Consider the following 16,810-nt stretch of genomic DNA (forward strand, 5'->3'; position numbering starts at 1 on the left):
CCACCCAAGGACCAGCCTGTAGATGGTAGCCTACATAGTGATTCAGTTCTTAAACCTTCACTTGATGCTTCACATCAATTCCACATAGGTGCAGCCCAGGGCTTCATTTTCAGCTTCAGAGGACCTTTTTCTCCAGTTCCTTCCTGTGTTTTCCTGTACACTCACCAGCTCTCAGGGCCTCTTTTTACTTGTCCCCTGGATGGAATGCCAGGGCCTTGGCCCTCCTACATGTTTGTGCCCTTGCTGTGACTGGGTCTGCCTCTAGAGTTAAACATGGAGAGAAAATAGGGATAAAATAGCAGAGACTCTTTCCAGGGCCAGCTTCATGGCCATACAAATTGTGCAGCCTCACGGAACCCAACCTGGTTTAATGCTCTGCTTCCACCGTCCTGAAATTCTTGATTTTTGACAAAGGGACACTGCATTTTCATTTTGCTGAAGGCCCCATGAATTATGTGGCCAGTTCCTGATTTTCCATGCTCTTCAGACCCCTACCCCCACCAAAGCCCACTTTCTCAGTTCCTCTATTCAGAGAGAAGGATTTGTAGGTGCCTGGGTGACCCTCACAGGCACTGATCCACCAAAATGCAGCTTTGTGACCGGGACTTGCCTTGGGGACACAGACTGGAGAGAAGTCAAAGGAACAGAAAATGTGGATTCTCCTCATACTCTTTGTCCCACAGGGATCCTTATTCTAGATCTTCTGTCTGAAAGGAGAAAGTATTTCTTGAAGTTTTTCTGTCTTCATCCACTGCATAGTCTTAGAATTTGGGCTTCCCTTGAGTTTAAGCTGGGAGATACATGTTACTATTTCCTCTTCACAATTGATGCATAATTGCTTTATGTATTCTCTCCAAGGATTTTAGTTATAATGAGAGAGAGAGAGAGAGAGAGAGAGAGAGAGAGAGAGAGAGAGAGAGAGCGCAAGAGTGAGAGAGAAAGAGAGGGAGAGAGAAGGAGTGCTTATTCCATCTAGATATCTAGATGGAACTGGGAATACTTTGTGTTCTGAATTTTTATTTGACATTTATAATTTCAGAGTATTAGGCAGTATGATCCACATTTCATTATGTATGACACATTCAAAACACAAATAAAATTATTTTTATTATCTGTTACACACACACACAAAAGACAGTCATAGAAAAAACAGAGTTCAGGAGTGGAGTGAATGATTAATGATTTTGGAGACAGAATGTGCTGGAATAGTGCCATGGCCATGGCTACTCTCTGAACCATAATTCCCCAACTATAAAATGCTGATAACATTTGTTCAATAAGTATGTACTGAATGCCAATTATGTGCTAGTGTTTGTTTCTATCAGTTGAAATTATCTAACTTCCAGACCTGCTTCCAATTTCACAGAAGGGGAACCCAAGAAATGGGAAAGGAACTAGGAAACAGCTGCGACTTCATCTCCAATATATGTCTGACACTCGCCCAGGGACTATTTCATATTATATCAATTGATATTTATCCCTTTCATTGATTGATGGGCTAGAGAGAGGAGGAAGCCAGCTACTTGGCATGTTATGGCCTTATACAAATTCATTTTTGCAGCAAGTGTGTCACGGGGATGGGAGAGCTCAGGTTGGATTGTCTGCCCTCCATGTAATCCTTGGACATTTTCCTGAGTACCTACTGCAACTAGACTTAACCCAGAAGAAAATAGAAAGTTAAAGCAAGAGCCCTACATGGCATTGCATTCAAACGTCTTTCATTTGCATGAGTTGCTGGCAAGTGTGCATAAAAGAAAAAAAAAGACTAATGAGGGGAAAAATGCTAAATTCCTATTTAATACTCAAAATGCCCAATGCTATGGGAGTATAGGCAAGATTGCGTAGAAGCAAGTCCCGGGACTTTGGAGGGCACCCCTGGTCTACAACCTATGTCTGAAGCACTTCCAAGTTGTATAATTTTGGACAAAATCACTTTTTTTTAAGCATTGTTTTCCTCTTCTGTAAAATAAGAATTATACAAGTACCACCTTCCTAGAGTTGTAGTCTTCATAGTATTGAAAAATAATATCCACCATTGACTAAGCCCTAATTATGGGTCATTATGACATGTATGTAATTCTCAAAAGAATTCCAAAAGACAAATTTTACTTGTTTGCCTATTTTCTTACAAAGGACTAAGGCACGGATCAGCTAAATGGTCCATAAAAGGTATGTTTAGCACACAGCCTGAAAAAAAAAAAGCAGGGGAAGGTGGAGATGGTCTCTAGCTACTGGGAGCCTGAAATGGAAATTAGGGGATGAGAAGCCCAAAGACAGAAGTGTCCTTCAAAACAGCAGTCTAGCTTCAACTTGGATTTTTGTAGAACTAGGAAGGAAGCATTCTCAATCAAAAGATTGAGAATCTCCAGTGTGGGGAAATGAACTTTTAGGATAATCAGGAAGCTCTTCAGCTGTCAGCAGCCCCTTGTACCTGGCATCTCAGTCTCCCCATATATACAGTGAAAAGGGACAACCTATATCAGAATTAGGAGCCTTCAACTCAAATGTCTTTGGAAAGTACTGCCAGAGAAGAGGCCAGGTGTTCAGTCATGGAAGGTGAGAGGGAGACTGGTGAGTGGAAAAGCCTGCTGTGTCTAAAGGCATTCCTGTTCAATTTTTTAAGACTGTGTTGCTGGTCATGAATTCCCTGTTTTTGCTTATTTTAGAAGGTTTTTATTTCTCCCTCGTTGCTGAAGGAGTGATAGCCTTGTTGGGTATAGTAATCTTGGTTGGTAGTTATTTTCTTTCAGGACTTGGAATACATCATTCCATTTCCTCCTAGCCTACAAAGTTTCTGCTGAGAAATCTGCTGAGTGAGGGAATGTCCTGGAATGTGACTTGGTGCTTTTCTCTATAGATTCTAAAATGCCTGTCTTGTCTTTTGACAGTTTGACTGTTAATATGATATGGTGAAAATCTTTTCTGGTCATGTCTATTTTGGGGTCTATAAAAGCCTTCTGTACATGAATGTCCATATCTTTCTCCATTTTGGGGAAGTTTTCCATTATTATTTCATTAAATAGATTTTCCACAGATTTAGATATTTATTCACTTAACAGTATCTTAGTCTTGAGTGTTCTCTTCATTTAAGGGGTTGAAGTTACTGGTGTCTGGATGGGATATTTCCAAAGACCTGTATTTAGGTTTAGATCTTTTATCTTCTGCTTGATCTACCCTGTTGTGAGGTTTTCAGTTGTATTTTTATTTGACTTATTGATTCCTTCATTTCCAATATTTTTTGGTGAATTTTTCATCATGTTTAGAATTTTCTTCCTAATTTTGTTAACTGTTTATCTATATTTTCTTGGATGTCATTGGGCTTTTCTAAAAGAATTCTTGTAAATTCTCTTTGAAACATTTAATCCACTTCAATTTTTTAGAATCTGTTATTTGAGAATTATGTTGTTTTGGAGTTTCATGTTACCTTTTTTTCTCCATATATCTTATGCTGTACATTGATATTTGCACATCTGGTAGATCAGACAGATATCTCAACTACTTTTAGAGTAGTCTTAATAAGCAGCTTTCTCTTAAACATGTGATGCGGAATGTCAATTTATTATGTAAATTTGGTCTTGAGTCTATCTTGGCACTGGACTGTAATCTCCCTGTAGCTTCTTTGGCTGTGGTTAGTGAGTTTGAGCACAATATATACCATATTGGAGACAAATAGACTCACTGTCTCTGTAGGTAATGGATAAGTGGAGGCGATCTAGTAATTGAGGTAGGTATGGTAAAGATAGAAGTCTGTGGGTGGTGCTCACCATGGGAATGGTGGCCCCTATCCAGTGATAGAAGTCTCCCTAGGCATTGTTGATGCTAGCTCTGTAACCAGCAAGAGCCTCTGGCACTGGTGGCACCAGCAATGGCAAGGGATCTGAAGCACTTGTCCTCCTACCAGTCAATGTTGTGGGCACAGATGCTGCATGGGGAGAGGTTGTGGCAGGAACTGGAGCACCCCTCTGTGATGTTCACACTCAGTCCTGAGAGCAGAGCATGGTCAGCTTCATGACCACCAGAAAATCCTGACAAAAGACATGTTAGGAAGTCCTACATCCCAGAGTGGAAGAAAAAACACGTCACAAAAGCCTGTACAGGAATAAGTCCCACTAGAAGAGTGGATGCGCAGAAGAGAAATGGAAATGGATAAACGTTATCTATACAATAAACCATCAATCCATAAAGATGAACTGGAGAGGAAGGAAAGAACAAAGAATATCCAAAACAACTAGAATAAAATCAGCAAAAGGGCAGGAAAAAGTCCTTACCTGTACTTAATAACCTCAACTGTAAATGGGCTAAATTCTTCAACTAAAAGACACAGACTAGCTGATTGGATTAAAAAAAACAAAAAGCAAAACAGGACACAACAATAACTGCCTACAAGAAAATCTCTTCACAAGACACAGACTGAAAGTGAAAGGAAGGTCAATGATATTCCAAGAAAATGGAAGCCTAAAATGAGCAGCAGTTATATCAAATGAAATGGAATTTAAAATAGACTTTCAGACAAAAACTATAAAAAGAGACAAAGAAAGTCATTATATAGTGATTGAGGAATCAATTCAACAATAAATAATATTTATAAATCTACATGTGCCAGTTTTATAAAACAAGGAGTATTAGACCTAAAGAGAGAGAGAGAGAGAGAGAGAGAGAGAGAGAGAGAGAGAGAGAGAGAGAGAGAGGCTTCAATAGAATAATAGTGGGGGATTTCAATGCCCCACTTTCACCAGTGAACAGATAATCCAGATAAAAAAAATCAACAAAGAAACAAAAGAGTTAAACTATGCTATAGATCAAATGGACTTTATGGACATTTACAGAATGTTCCATCCAACAGCTACAGAATACACATGCTTATCATCTTTTCATCAGTACATAGAACTTCCTTTAGAATAACCCCCACATGAGGCCATAAGGCAATCATCACAAATTAAAAAAAATTGAAGTCATGTCTTTTATTTTTTTTTAAATAATGTAGAATAAAACTAGAAGTTAACAACAAAAGGCATTTTAGAAATTATACAAATGCATGGAGACTGAACAACACACTTTGAGTGAACAGTGGGCCATTGGGGAAGTCAGAAGGAAGACTTAAATTTCTACAAACCAAATGAAAATGGTCACACAATATATTGAAACTTGTGGGATGCAGCAGTCCTAAGAGAGGAGTTCATAGTATGGAGTGCCTACATTTAAAAATTAAAGGTTTCAAATAAGCAACCTAATGCTTATCAGGGACTTGGGAATGGAAGAACAAACCAAACCCCAACTTAATCTAAATAACAGATCAGGACAGAAATAGAGACTAAAAAAATACAAAATAATCAATGAAACAAAGAGTTGGTTTTTTGAAAAGATAAACAAAATTGACAAACCTTCATCTAGACTAACCAAGAAAAAGAGAGAAAATATAAATAAGAGATGAAAAAGGATGCATTACAATCAATACTTCAAAGGTACAAGGAATCATTAGGGATTATCATGAAAAACTATGTGCTAATATATTGAAAATTTAGAAAGAATAGACAGATTTCTAGACATATATAAACTATCCAAATTGAATCAAAGGGGCATACAAACCTGAATAAACTAATAACATACAATGAGATTGAAACAGTAATAAAATTTTCCAACAAAGAAAAGCCCAGGATTGGACAACTTGGCTGCTAAATTTTACCAAACTTTTAAAGAAAAAAACTAACACCAATACTTCCCAAACTATTCTGTAGAATTTGAAAGGAGGGTACCTTTTCAAATTTATTCTGGAAGTCCAGCATAGGCCAGGTTACCAAAGTCAGACAAGAAAACACACACACACACACACACACACACACACACACACAAACAAACAAACAAACAAAAAAACCTCTAGACCAATATCCCTGATGAATACAGATACAAAACTCTCAAATATGATACTAGCAGAATTCAGCAGCACATCAAAAAGATCATCCACTATGATAATGTTGGTTTCATCCTAGGGATGCAAGGATGGTTCAATATACATCAACAAAAAGCAGAATAAAAATCATATGATCATCTAAATAGATGCAGAAAAATAATCAGATAAAATTTGACCACCCTTCACATAAAGAGCTATGAACAAATTATAGAAGAATATAAAGGATATATATGACAACCCCACAGCCAGCATGACACTGAAGGGGGAAAGCTAAAGCATTTTCTCTAAGATCAGGAAAAAGACAAGGCTCTAACTGCTCTAACTGTCCACTCTAACTGCTCTTATTTAATATGGGACTAAGAGTTTTAGATAGAGAAATTAGGTGAGAAAAATGAATAAAAAAAGTACAAATAAGAAGAGAAGAAGTCAGATTATCCCTGTTTACATTATTCTATAAATAGATAAGCTTAACATTTCCACCAAAAACCCATTAAAACTGATACACACATTCCATAAGATAGCAGGATACAAAATCAAGGCACAAAAATCAGTAGCTTTTCTGTACACCAATAATGAATTTTCTTAGGAACAAATCACGAAAGCCACCCCATTCTGAATAGCTACAAAAATAAAAAATATCTAGGAATAAACTTAACTAAGGAAATGAAAGCCCTCTACAATGAAAATTATAAAATATGAATGAAAGAAATTGGAGAAGACCACACAAAAAGTTGAAAAGCCTCTCATGTTCATTGACTAGCATAATTAATATCAGTAAAATATCCATAATACTCAAAGTTATATACAGAATCAATCCAATCTCTGTCCAAATACCAGTGGATTTATTTTTTATAGAACTAGAAATTAAAACTTTATTGGCATAAAAATAGATACATCATCCAGTAGAACAGAATAGAAATCCCAGAAACAAACCTTTATATCTGCAACCAAATAATTATCAGTGAAGACACTAAGAACATTCATTGGAAAAGGGACCATCTCTTTGATAAATAGTGCTGGAAAAAACTGAATATCTGCATGGAGAGAATTGAAACATGACCCCTGTCTCTCACCCTATACAAGAATCAACTCAAAGTGGGTCAAATGCATAAGACCTGAAACTTCAAAACTTCTAGAAGACAACACAACAATGATTTTCCAAATAGGACTTCCAAAGCACATGGAACAAAAGCTAATACTGAAAAATTGGATTACAGCAAATTAAAAAGATTCTGCACCACAAAGGAAACAGTGCAAAGAGAGAACCTATAGAATGAGAGAAAATATTTGCTAGTTGTTTATCACATGGAGGATTAATATCCAGAATATATAAAGAACTCAAAATGTTTAACATCAAAAGAACAAGAAAGAGCTAGGAATATAGCTCAGTGGCAGAGCACTTGCCTAGCATGTGTGAGGCACTGAGTTCCATCCTTAGCTTCATATAAAAATAAAACAAGTAAAATAAAGGTATTCTGTCCATCTATAACTACAAAAACATTTTTTAAAAAGTAAACCAATGCAAAAAATGAGAAAATAATTTGAATAGATACTTCTCAAAAGAAATAGTACAGAATAAATGTGCCTAGCATGTGTGAGGCACTGAGTTCCATCCTTAGCTTCATATAAAAATAAAACAAGTAAAATAAAGGTATTCTGTCCATCTATAACTACAAAAACATTTTTAAAAAAGTAAACCAATGCAAAAAATGAGAAAATAATTTGAATAGATACTTCTCAAAAGAAATAGTACAGAATAAATGTGTGAAATAGATGTGTGGCAAATAAATGTGTGAAAAAACATCTTTAACCATCAGGGAGATGCAAACCAAAATCATGAAGAGGTATTATCTCATCTCAGAATGGTTATAATAACAAATGCTGTGGGTTGGGGATAAAAGCAAACTTATATACACCCTTACTGAGAATGTAAATTAGTATAGCCACTATGGAAAACAGTATGAAGTTTCTTAAAAAATTTTTAAAAAATAGATCTACCATATGATCCAGCTATCCCATTTTTGGGTACACACCCAAAGAAAATGAAATCAGCATACCAAGAAGACACCTGTACAACCTGTGTTTCACTGTGCACTATTCATAGTAGCTAAAATAGTGGAATCAACCTAGGTGCCCTTCAGCAAATGAATGGATAAAGAAAATACACACACACACACATACACACACAATGAAGAATTTTTCAACCATAAAGAAGAATGAAATCCTGTCATTTGCAGCAAAATGGGTGGAACCGGAGGTAATTATGTTAAATGAAATAAGCCAGGCAGAGAAAGACAAGTACTCTATGTTCTCATATATGTACATTAAAAAAAAATAGTCAACCTGAAAATATAAGAGTGATTACTAGAGATTGGAAGGGGAGGGGTGGGAAAAGGGAGGTTTGGGTTTGACCAGTGCACATTGTAGGTATGTGTGGAAATATCACACTGAACTCCATTAATACATACAATAAATACATGTTATCAAAACTAAATAAAGGACTAAGCTGTCTAAATAAGATGCACCTGCCTGCCAGATCTAGCTGTCGCAGGTTGCTGAGATCCTTTATCTGGATAACCTGAGGGGTCCTTCCAGCTCATAGTGGTCCCCATTATCTTGTGACTTGACTTAGGCCTCTCTCTTTTTTCTTTTTCCCACTCTTCCCCCTCTTTCCCCACCCTCGCTATTCCTTTTCCTCTACTCCCTCTTTCTCCTCCCCTCCCCCTCCTCTATATTTCACCTTTCCCTTTAATTGTGGTTAAATATTCCTAAATAACAAAACTTACCATCTTAACCACCTTTAGGTGTACAGTTCAGTGGTAGTAACTACAATCACATTGTTAGGTAACCATGACCACCATCCATCTCCAGAAATCTGCCATCTTGTAAAACTGAAACTTGGAACTCACAAAATAATAACTCCCATTCCTTCCTCCTTCCAGCCCCTGAAAAACCCCATTCTATTTTCTCTATGTTACTGACGACTACAGGTACCTCATAACATGGAACCACATGGTATCTCATTTTGTGGTTTGTTTCACTTAGCTTAATGTCTTCAGAGTTCATCCATGTTGTGGCATGTGTCAGAATTTCCTACATTTTGGCCAGGCATGGTGGCACACCCCTGTAATCCCAGTGGCTCTGGAGGCCGAGGCAGGAGGATCACCAGTTCAAAGCCAGCCTCAGCAACTTAGTGAGGCCCCAAGAAATTCAGAGAGACTCTGTCTCTAAATAAAATATATGAAAGGACCGGAGATGTGGCTCAGTGTTTGAACGCCCCTAGGTTCAATTCCCAGTACCAAAAAAGGAAGAAAAAAAGAATTTCCTATATTTTAAAGGCTGAGTAATATTTCATTGCATGGATCTAGAACATTTTGTTTTTTGTTTTTTTTAAATTTTTTTTATTGATTATTTAAAGCATTACATAGCTCATGATATATCATCTTTCATACATTTGACTCGAACATTTTGTTTATACATTTTTTTCTCTTGATGAACAATTAGGTTGTTTCTGTTCTTTACCTATAATGAATAATACTGCCATGAACAAGAGTACAGATATCTCTTGAACTCCCAGCTTCCAAATTCTTTGTTTTTTAAGTCAGATATTTTTTTAATCCCATTTTGCAATTAAGGAAAATGAGGTACAGAGGCTGGGTGGCTTGGTTAAGTTCTCATGAGTCAGCAACTGAGAATTTAAGCTGAGGACTTGACCTGTAGGTCACCATCCCTAAAAACGGGATGCAATGCAGTAGAGGCTTACTGCGTATCACTTCTGATGCTAAAATTCAAAACTAGACAGTTAATCCCATAGTAAGATATAACTTAAATCCAGTCTCTTGTCTTTTACTACTCAAGGGTTCTTGGGCAGATTATTTCATCTATCTTAGCCTCTGTTTCCTGAGCTGTAAAATAGTGCTGATGACCTATCCTTTAATGTGCTGCTTCTAAATTCTTTTGGATATAAACCCAAAAGTGGCATGGCGCTCACTTCTTTATGTTCATGTTTTTCCCCTTCCTCCTTCCTCTTTACACTGTGATATTTTTGTAGGTCCTGCCTCTGGAAAACAAGATGAAGGATGCCAGCCGCTTCCCAGCCATCCTGTCTTTGGGATTGTCCATCGTCACCGCCCTGTACACCAGCATTGGAACTCTGGGATACCTGCGTTTTGGGGATGACATCAAGGCCAGCATAACCCTTAACCTGCCCAATTGCTGGTACCTTCATAGGCGGCGGGGATTGAGGGATGGATGGGAACACACCAAAGTCTAGAGAAACTCCCTCATGGAGAAGTGGAGTTGTTACTGGAAACTTGGGCTCAGTGTTCCTTCTTCAACAAGAGCTTCCCACATTGTTAGGCCTTGTATTTCAGTGTGAAGGAGGACATGCTTTAAGAAGAGAGAATGGAAGTGAGAGTCTTGGGTCACCTAAGGGAGGAGTACTGGAGGAAGGTGAGAGGCAGAGAACAGTCAGGAAGTGGCAACTCCTCCAACGCTATTCACTAGGATGTGGAGCCAAGTCTTGCTTGCCTCAGCCAATGGTACACATCACAAGTCAGGGTGGCTAGGATAAGAAAAAGTGCAGAACAAGAACCAACTTGGCGGGACCATTGTAATGTGTAAAAATTTTCTGTCTAAATGTGCCCCAATTCATGGAGTTAGATGCTACGGACTTCAATAGTGCCATGTTTAAATAGCCACATGAAGCCACATTTTGCAGCATTTTGTCCCCAAAGGGATGATGACATTAATAATAGGGTATCTTTTTTTTTTTTAAGCAGATAGTTACTTGGAGGCCTAATTTGCTTAAACTGGGGCTCCTTTTCCCAAGGGGATAAATGTTATTCGTCAACCTGTTACTGTGTGCTAATTATACACAGATGCCAGTCTAGATACATGGGGTTGTAAACAAGTGTGGATGATGATCTTGGAGCTTCACTAGCTTCAGTAGCTTATGATCGATCCAGTGGCAATGGTAGGCAGTATACTTTTGCAAACTATTCCTTACACCAGGAAAGGAAGATTTCCAGACCAGCAGACAGGCCTGGGGACTTCTGAGGAAAGAAGGCACACCAGAATGAGACAGTGGGGAAAGCAGTTGTCCAATGAGACCACACTGGTGCCCCTGGGGCCAAGTCCCAGTAGGACTTCCTACGTGCTAATCCTCATGGATGATTAACTTCTCTCAATGTTCTCATCGATAAGGCAGATTGCCATGGAGATTAATACACATTGGATGGTGTATGTAAAAGCATCTGGCTCGTGGTACCTGCTTAAAAGAAAGGAATTTCAAAATATCAGTGGGGTTTGAACCACTGAAAATGGAGTAAACAGGGTGTTCTTGGGAGCAGGACTAGTGTAAGAAACACAGAAACGTGGAAGTTAGCCTTTTTAAGGAGTGGCCTAAACACACACACACTTGCACGCACACACACACACACACAAATGTGAGCATCTGCATGCTTGTGCGTGTATGCACGTACACACACACACACACTCTCACACACACACACACTCTCACACACACACACACACACACTTCTTAAACACGGGCGATGGATCTACAACATTAGTGGATGAAAGGGAGTACTCAAATTTCCACAGATCAAACAAAACTTTGATGGAACTCAACCTTTCCTGAGGCCTCTCTCTGCCCCAGCTCAAAGTCTGCAGATGACCTCATTTTTCCTTTAATTGATCTCCCCACCCACCCCTAGACTTTGTAGAACTCCACTTGACAACTGTATCTTCCCCCAAGTATTTGGCATTCTGTAGTTCCCTCAACCAACCAGAAGTATTTGTTGAGGACCTGTTATGTTCCAAGAACTTTGAGGGATCCAGAGAATTCCTGAGGGCTGACAGATCACAAACCACGAGAGTCTAAAGACCAGAACTTTTTGGTCTTAGCCACATATGGATTTTCTCCCTGGGAAAGGTATCTGGCCTGAGCCTCTCTTTCCTAAAATCTGAAACTGAGCATCAAGTGGTTGGTAAAGGTACTGTTCATATAAACATACTCAAGTTTCTTTACATTTCATCTAGAGATGACCCTTCCACCTGAATCCATTATGCTTCACTCTAGTTTTACTGCAGGATCTGGTGTAATTTCCTCTGGATTCTTAGAAGGTTCCTCTCCATAATTTTCAGATAGGGCAACAGTAGCTCAAGGGATTGTCCCAAGATCAGAGGCTAATATTTGTAGGAGCCCAGGTGTCCAAATGAAGTGGCCGTGGAGAGCATGACTCTGGCTTGTCTTGCAGGCTCTACCAGTCGGTCAAGCTCCTCTACATCATTGGAATCCTGTGCACCTATGCCTTGCAGTTCTATGTCCCTGCAGAAATCATCATTCCCTTTACCGTCTCCCGGGTGTCCAAGCGCTGGTCACTGCTTGTGGACCTGTCCATGCGCTTTGCCCTGGTCTGCCTGACATGTGAGTAGAAAACAGAGCACAATGTTCCTGTCAACCTTTGCTTGAAATTTATCAGGAATCAGTAAAATGTTAGAGCATAGTCATGAAAACTAGCACTTATTAATCTCTTACTGTATTTCTGGGGCTGTACTTAAGCTTTACCTGTATTAACTCCTTGAAGCCTCAAGAACAACCCCACTAACAAGCCAAAGGAAAAATGACAGCAGCTTATCAAATAATCAGAAGATATTGATTGAACACTGTGTGCCAGGCACTGTGCTAAGTAAGCATCTTCTAGATCATATTTCATGATATTTTATTCAGTCCCCATGAGAACTCTCATAAAATAGGACTGTGCTAAGCCCCACTTTACAAAAGAGGAAACTGGGGGCAGCAGGTAATCAATAATTATACAGTAAATGTCAGAAGTGGGATCTGAACCCAAGTCATCTAAGCCCAGAGCTAGCACCCTTCACCTCCAAGGCAGACATTGAAACTGGGCAGCCATTGGGTCCAATCTGACCACAGCTTTGACCTGCCTAAGGATGCATAAATTTGGGCTAACATTAAAAATGTGCACTTCAGTGGCCTATGGATTATTTTAAGCTAAAAACATTTGTACAAACAGAAGCTGCAGAAAATAGCATTATCTCAACTTCTTTTGCTGACTTCAGTGGGACAACCTGAAAAATACAACTTTCATAAGTCTCTCTCTAGGAGTTTTATACCAGAGACTAACCATTGTCACTGGAATAGATAAAACTGCTTAAAAAAAAACTTCTCAGGAACTGTCAAACTTTCCAGTTCTTATTAAATGGTTACCTAAATCCATGTCTTTGGCTGGTCTGAAAGCTAATGCATATGAAGTTTCTGGGGTCATAAATAAGCTGTTTTTTTTCTCTTGCTAATCTCTTTGTCATCAGTTAAATTTGCAGACCACCTACCACTGAATCTAAGTTAGTAGAGAAAACATTTTTTTTTCTTCCAACAATATGAGTGCATATATTTGAAAAACTGGGAGGAGACATATGAAATTTTTAATGTATAGCCTCTAATGAGTGTTATTAGAGGTGCTAGAAGACTTTCAAATTTTATCTTCTATAATTTACTTTCTGTGAAACATCTGGTTTGTTTGTTTAGAAGAGAATTTTAAGAATAAACTCTAATAAAAGCTTTGCTAAGCCTGAGTTTCTCCATCTCCATCCTTATCATCTCCCATAGGCATCTTGGCCGTCCTTGTCCCCCGCCTGGACCTGGTCCTCTCCCTGGTGGGCTCCGTGAGCAGCAGCGCCCTGGCCCTCATCATCCCCCCGTTGCTGGAGATCACCACCTACTACTCAGAGGGCATGAACCCCCTCACCATCGCCAAGGACGCCCTCATCAGCATCCTGGGCTTTGTGGGCTTTGTGGCGGGGACTTACCAGGCCCTTGATGAACTGATCAAGCCCGAAGACTCTCTCCCCTTTTCCAACTCCACCATTTTTATTCTGTGAGATTGTCGCTGCTCCTCACTCACCAGCATGTGCCTCATAATGATATGGATCTTTTTTATATGGACAATCTTTGTGTTGCTGTTTTGCCTTTTTTCTGGGCAAAGTCACAGTAAAGCAAGCAAGAACTCAGCAGCTATGAGATCTAAACGGTAATTTAAAAAAATTATTGTTTTTGTTGTTTATTCCTCCCCCTTCCTCCTCTAGCTTTCCACTATGTTTAGAACTCTCCCATGGAAGGTTCTGGATTCTACCAGAATTTTTTGATGAGGTTCCCACCTTGAGTGGAGCTAGGCAGGAAGAAGCTATGAGGGGGCTCCAGATGGCAGCAACTTGCAGAAGGAGGTGCCACTAGCTAAGGCTGACCATACTGTTGTAGACAAAAGGTTTTCCCCTTTCCTGATCAGTTCAAACAGTAGACTGAGTGGGGACATAATGCACAATTCAGCAAGATATGAAGAACTCCAGCATCAGAAATGGTTAGGTCCAAGATAACCAATATCTCTCAGAAAAGCACCATCCATATTAATTTCCAAACCACTAGATTCAGTTTTAGCCCAGTTCAAAGATCCCAACAGTGAAAAGAATGCACAGGTCTAGATGTGCTGAGAGATGGAGTGGTAGACCTGAGAAGTATTTGAATAGACTTTACCTCTTAATTCTTGCAATTAACATTCTTGATGACCTTCTGTGTGCCAAGCATAATGCAAGATTCTCATAGTGATTTGGAAAAGGGCCATAAGTTTCTCTTGACCAAATGGACTTGCAGCTCCCTATCAAGAGGTGAGTCTATACCTCCATGCCTTGTATATGATCTTGACCTTTTAACTTGCTTTGGCAAGTGGGACATCAGTAAATGTGATGCAAGCAGAGATTTGGTGATAACTTATGCACGGAGACTTGCATTCTTATTGCTGTATTGAGCTGAGACCATAAAAGTGAAAACACCTGGGGCAGCTGACTGGAGGAGAAGAGATGCTATAGAAGAGAGAACAATCACCCCAGCTGAAGCTCTTTCCCCCAGATCAACCAGCCTGTCAACTTCTAGACACATGAGGGAGGCCAACCTGGACCACATCCAGCTCCAGTCATAAGACAATAAGAATTGTATCAATAGGGGCTAGAGGTGTAGTTCAGTGGTATAGCACAGGTTTAAGCATGAGCAAGGCCCTGGGTTCCATCCCAGCACAAAACAAAACAAAACAAAAACAGAAAATAAATTGTACAGGTGATCAACAGCATTGTAAGAAATAATAAATGTTTGTGGTTTGAATTCATAAGGTGTGGGGGTTTTATATGGCAAAAGCTGACTGATAAGTGATGTTTACTAAAGGGGACACACTGATGAATCCAAAAAGAATCCCTCCTCTCATGGAACCAGTCTATTATCTACTGGGGAAGAGTAGCACCATCATAGGTCCTTAAAGGACACTCACTGCTCTGGGGAACCAGGAAGGACTTTGCCCAGGTATTACCATTGGAAGTTGGGTTTTGAGTAGAACATGGGTCTGATACCTTTGTCACTTGTCACTTGCCATAACAGAGTCTGTTCTCCAGTCTGTCCTTGGCTGGCAGAGACTAGTCAACCTGAGACACCACTCAACCTTCCTGGTGGTGACTGCTCCCCACTCTCATTACTGAACTTGGGGAAATGCTCTTAGGTAGCTGAGCAGATGTGGAAGGCAGTCCTGGGGATTCTCAGAATACTCTGGTTCGTGGGGTGATCCATGCTTTTTTCAGCCTTGGCATTAAAAGAACATTTGAAGAACCGTTCCCCCTTATTTCCATCCATCATCTCTATGCAGCACAGGGAAGATGTGAAGGGGAGGAGAAGAGGGGTGACCCCAATTCCCAAGACCTGGTCTGCTGTTTTTGTGTGTTACTTTCTACCTGCTGGACTTCTAGAAGGTACTTCAGAAACACAAGTCCCACTCAGAAGAAGGAAAGGCTGGCCATCCATACCCAGAGTCTGCAGGGTCCTTCCTGGGAGATGGGCTGCACAGTGGTCCACACTCTACTTTTTCAGTCTGGGGTCATCATTTCCACCCTGGGCTCTCAATCTCATTAGCAAACCCAAAGGACTTCCACAACTTAGTTCAGAGTCTCAGCAACATGGTTTTCCTCTCCTTAAACATTTTTCTCTCACCCTGCTTCACTATTACCCCACCTCTCAAGTTCACCTTTGTTCTACCCAGGACAAGCCCCTACTTAGTAAGAAGATCAGGTCAGTGTTGGTATTTAGACCAAATTGACTACAGTTAAACCTTGAAAACCAAAAATGAATTGAGTAACATTAATATAACTTATAAAAGCAAGCTAGGGAGACTCCTTAGTAATTGTCAGTAACACCAAACAATGTGGGCATTGTATTTAAGTGGGAGCATTGTATTAAAGTTTTTTGGTAATGTTTGTGTGACTTCCTGCATGACTTTCCCCTCACCTCATTTTACCTCAGATTATTTAACTTTTGAAGCATGCTGTTGGGACAAGGGTCACAGAGATTTTTTTTCTCCCTGCAAGGTATTAGATATAAAAGGAATCCGTGAAAGGGTGAAAACAAAGCAAATCATTCTCTTTTCCACATACTAACCATCATCATAGAGCTCCTGTCTGCTTGCTTTAAACCCACCAATTAGAACTTCCCAGCCCTCTATTTCTCTCTCTCATACCTGCTCTCCACTCACAGGTCAAGTGTGCATGTTCCAAATGGCTCCTCTATTCCCATTGGCTCTGTAAGGCATGCTGTCTTCTTCTCTTTGGAATTTGTAGGCAAATTAAAAACTGCTTCTGTATCATTTTGCTGTCTCCTGTGATAAGTGATGTTTTCTAAAGAAGACATACTGATGAATCTGTGTTTCACCTGACAGACACACCTGAACCTACCTGTCCTGCATCAGGGCTCACCTAGGAAATGGTAGCCATCTTGGATTTCAACCACTCAGCAGAGACCCCTCAAGACCAATTAGCAAGAAATCACAAGAAAAAGCTTTCAATAAAATAGGA

At 39.6% G+C, this 16,810-nt stretch overlaps 1 protein-coding gene across 1 annotated transcript in view; it reads left to right on the forward strand.

Annotated features, from left to right (window-relative positions):
• Positions 1 to 15,010, forward strand: part of SLC36A2 (solute carrier family 36 member 2) — a 33,457-nt gene extending 18,447 nt beyond the window's left edge. The window contains exons 8-10 of the mRNA XM_081300724.1: positions 9,960 to 10,126; positions 12,169 to 12,338; positions 13,539 to 15,010. Coding sequence (XP_081156850.1) covers positions 9,960 to 10,126; positions 12,169 to 12,338; positions 13,539 to 13,810 — 609 coding nt within the window. The 3' untranslated portion in view covers positions 13,811 to 15,010. The remainder of the gene's footprint in view (positions 1 to 9,959; positions 10,127 to 12,168; positions 12,339 to 13,538) is intronic.
• Positions 15,011 to 16,810: the final 1,800 nt, after the last annotated feature.

The sequence above is a fragment of the Spermophilus citellus genome, assembly GCF_964194105.1.
Source record: "Spermophilus citellus genome assembly, chromosome: 1".
NCBI classification, from domain to species: Eukaryota; Metazoa; Chordata; class Mammalia; order Rodentia; family Sciuridae; genus Spermophilus; species Spermophilus citellus.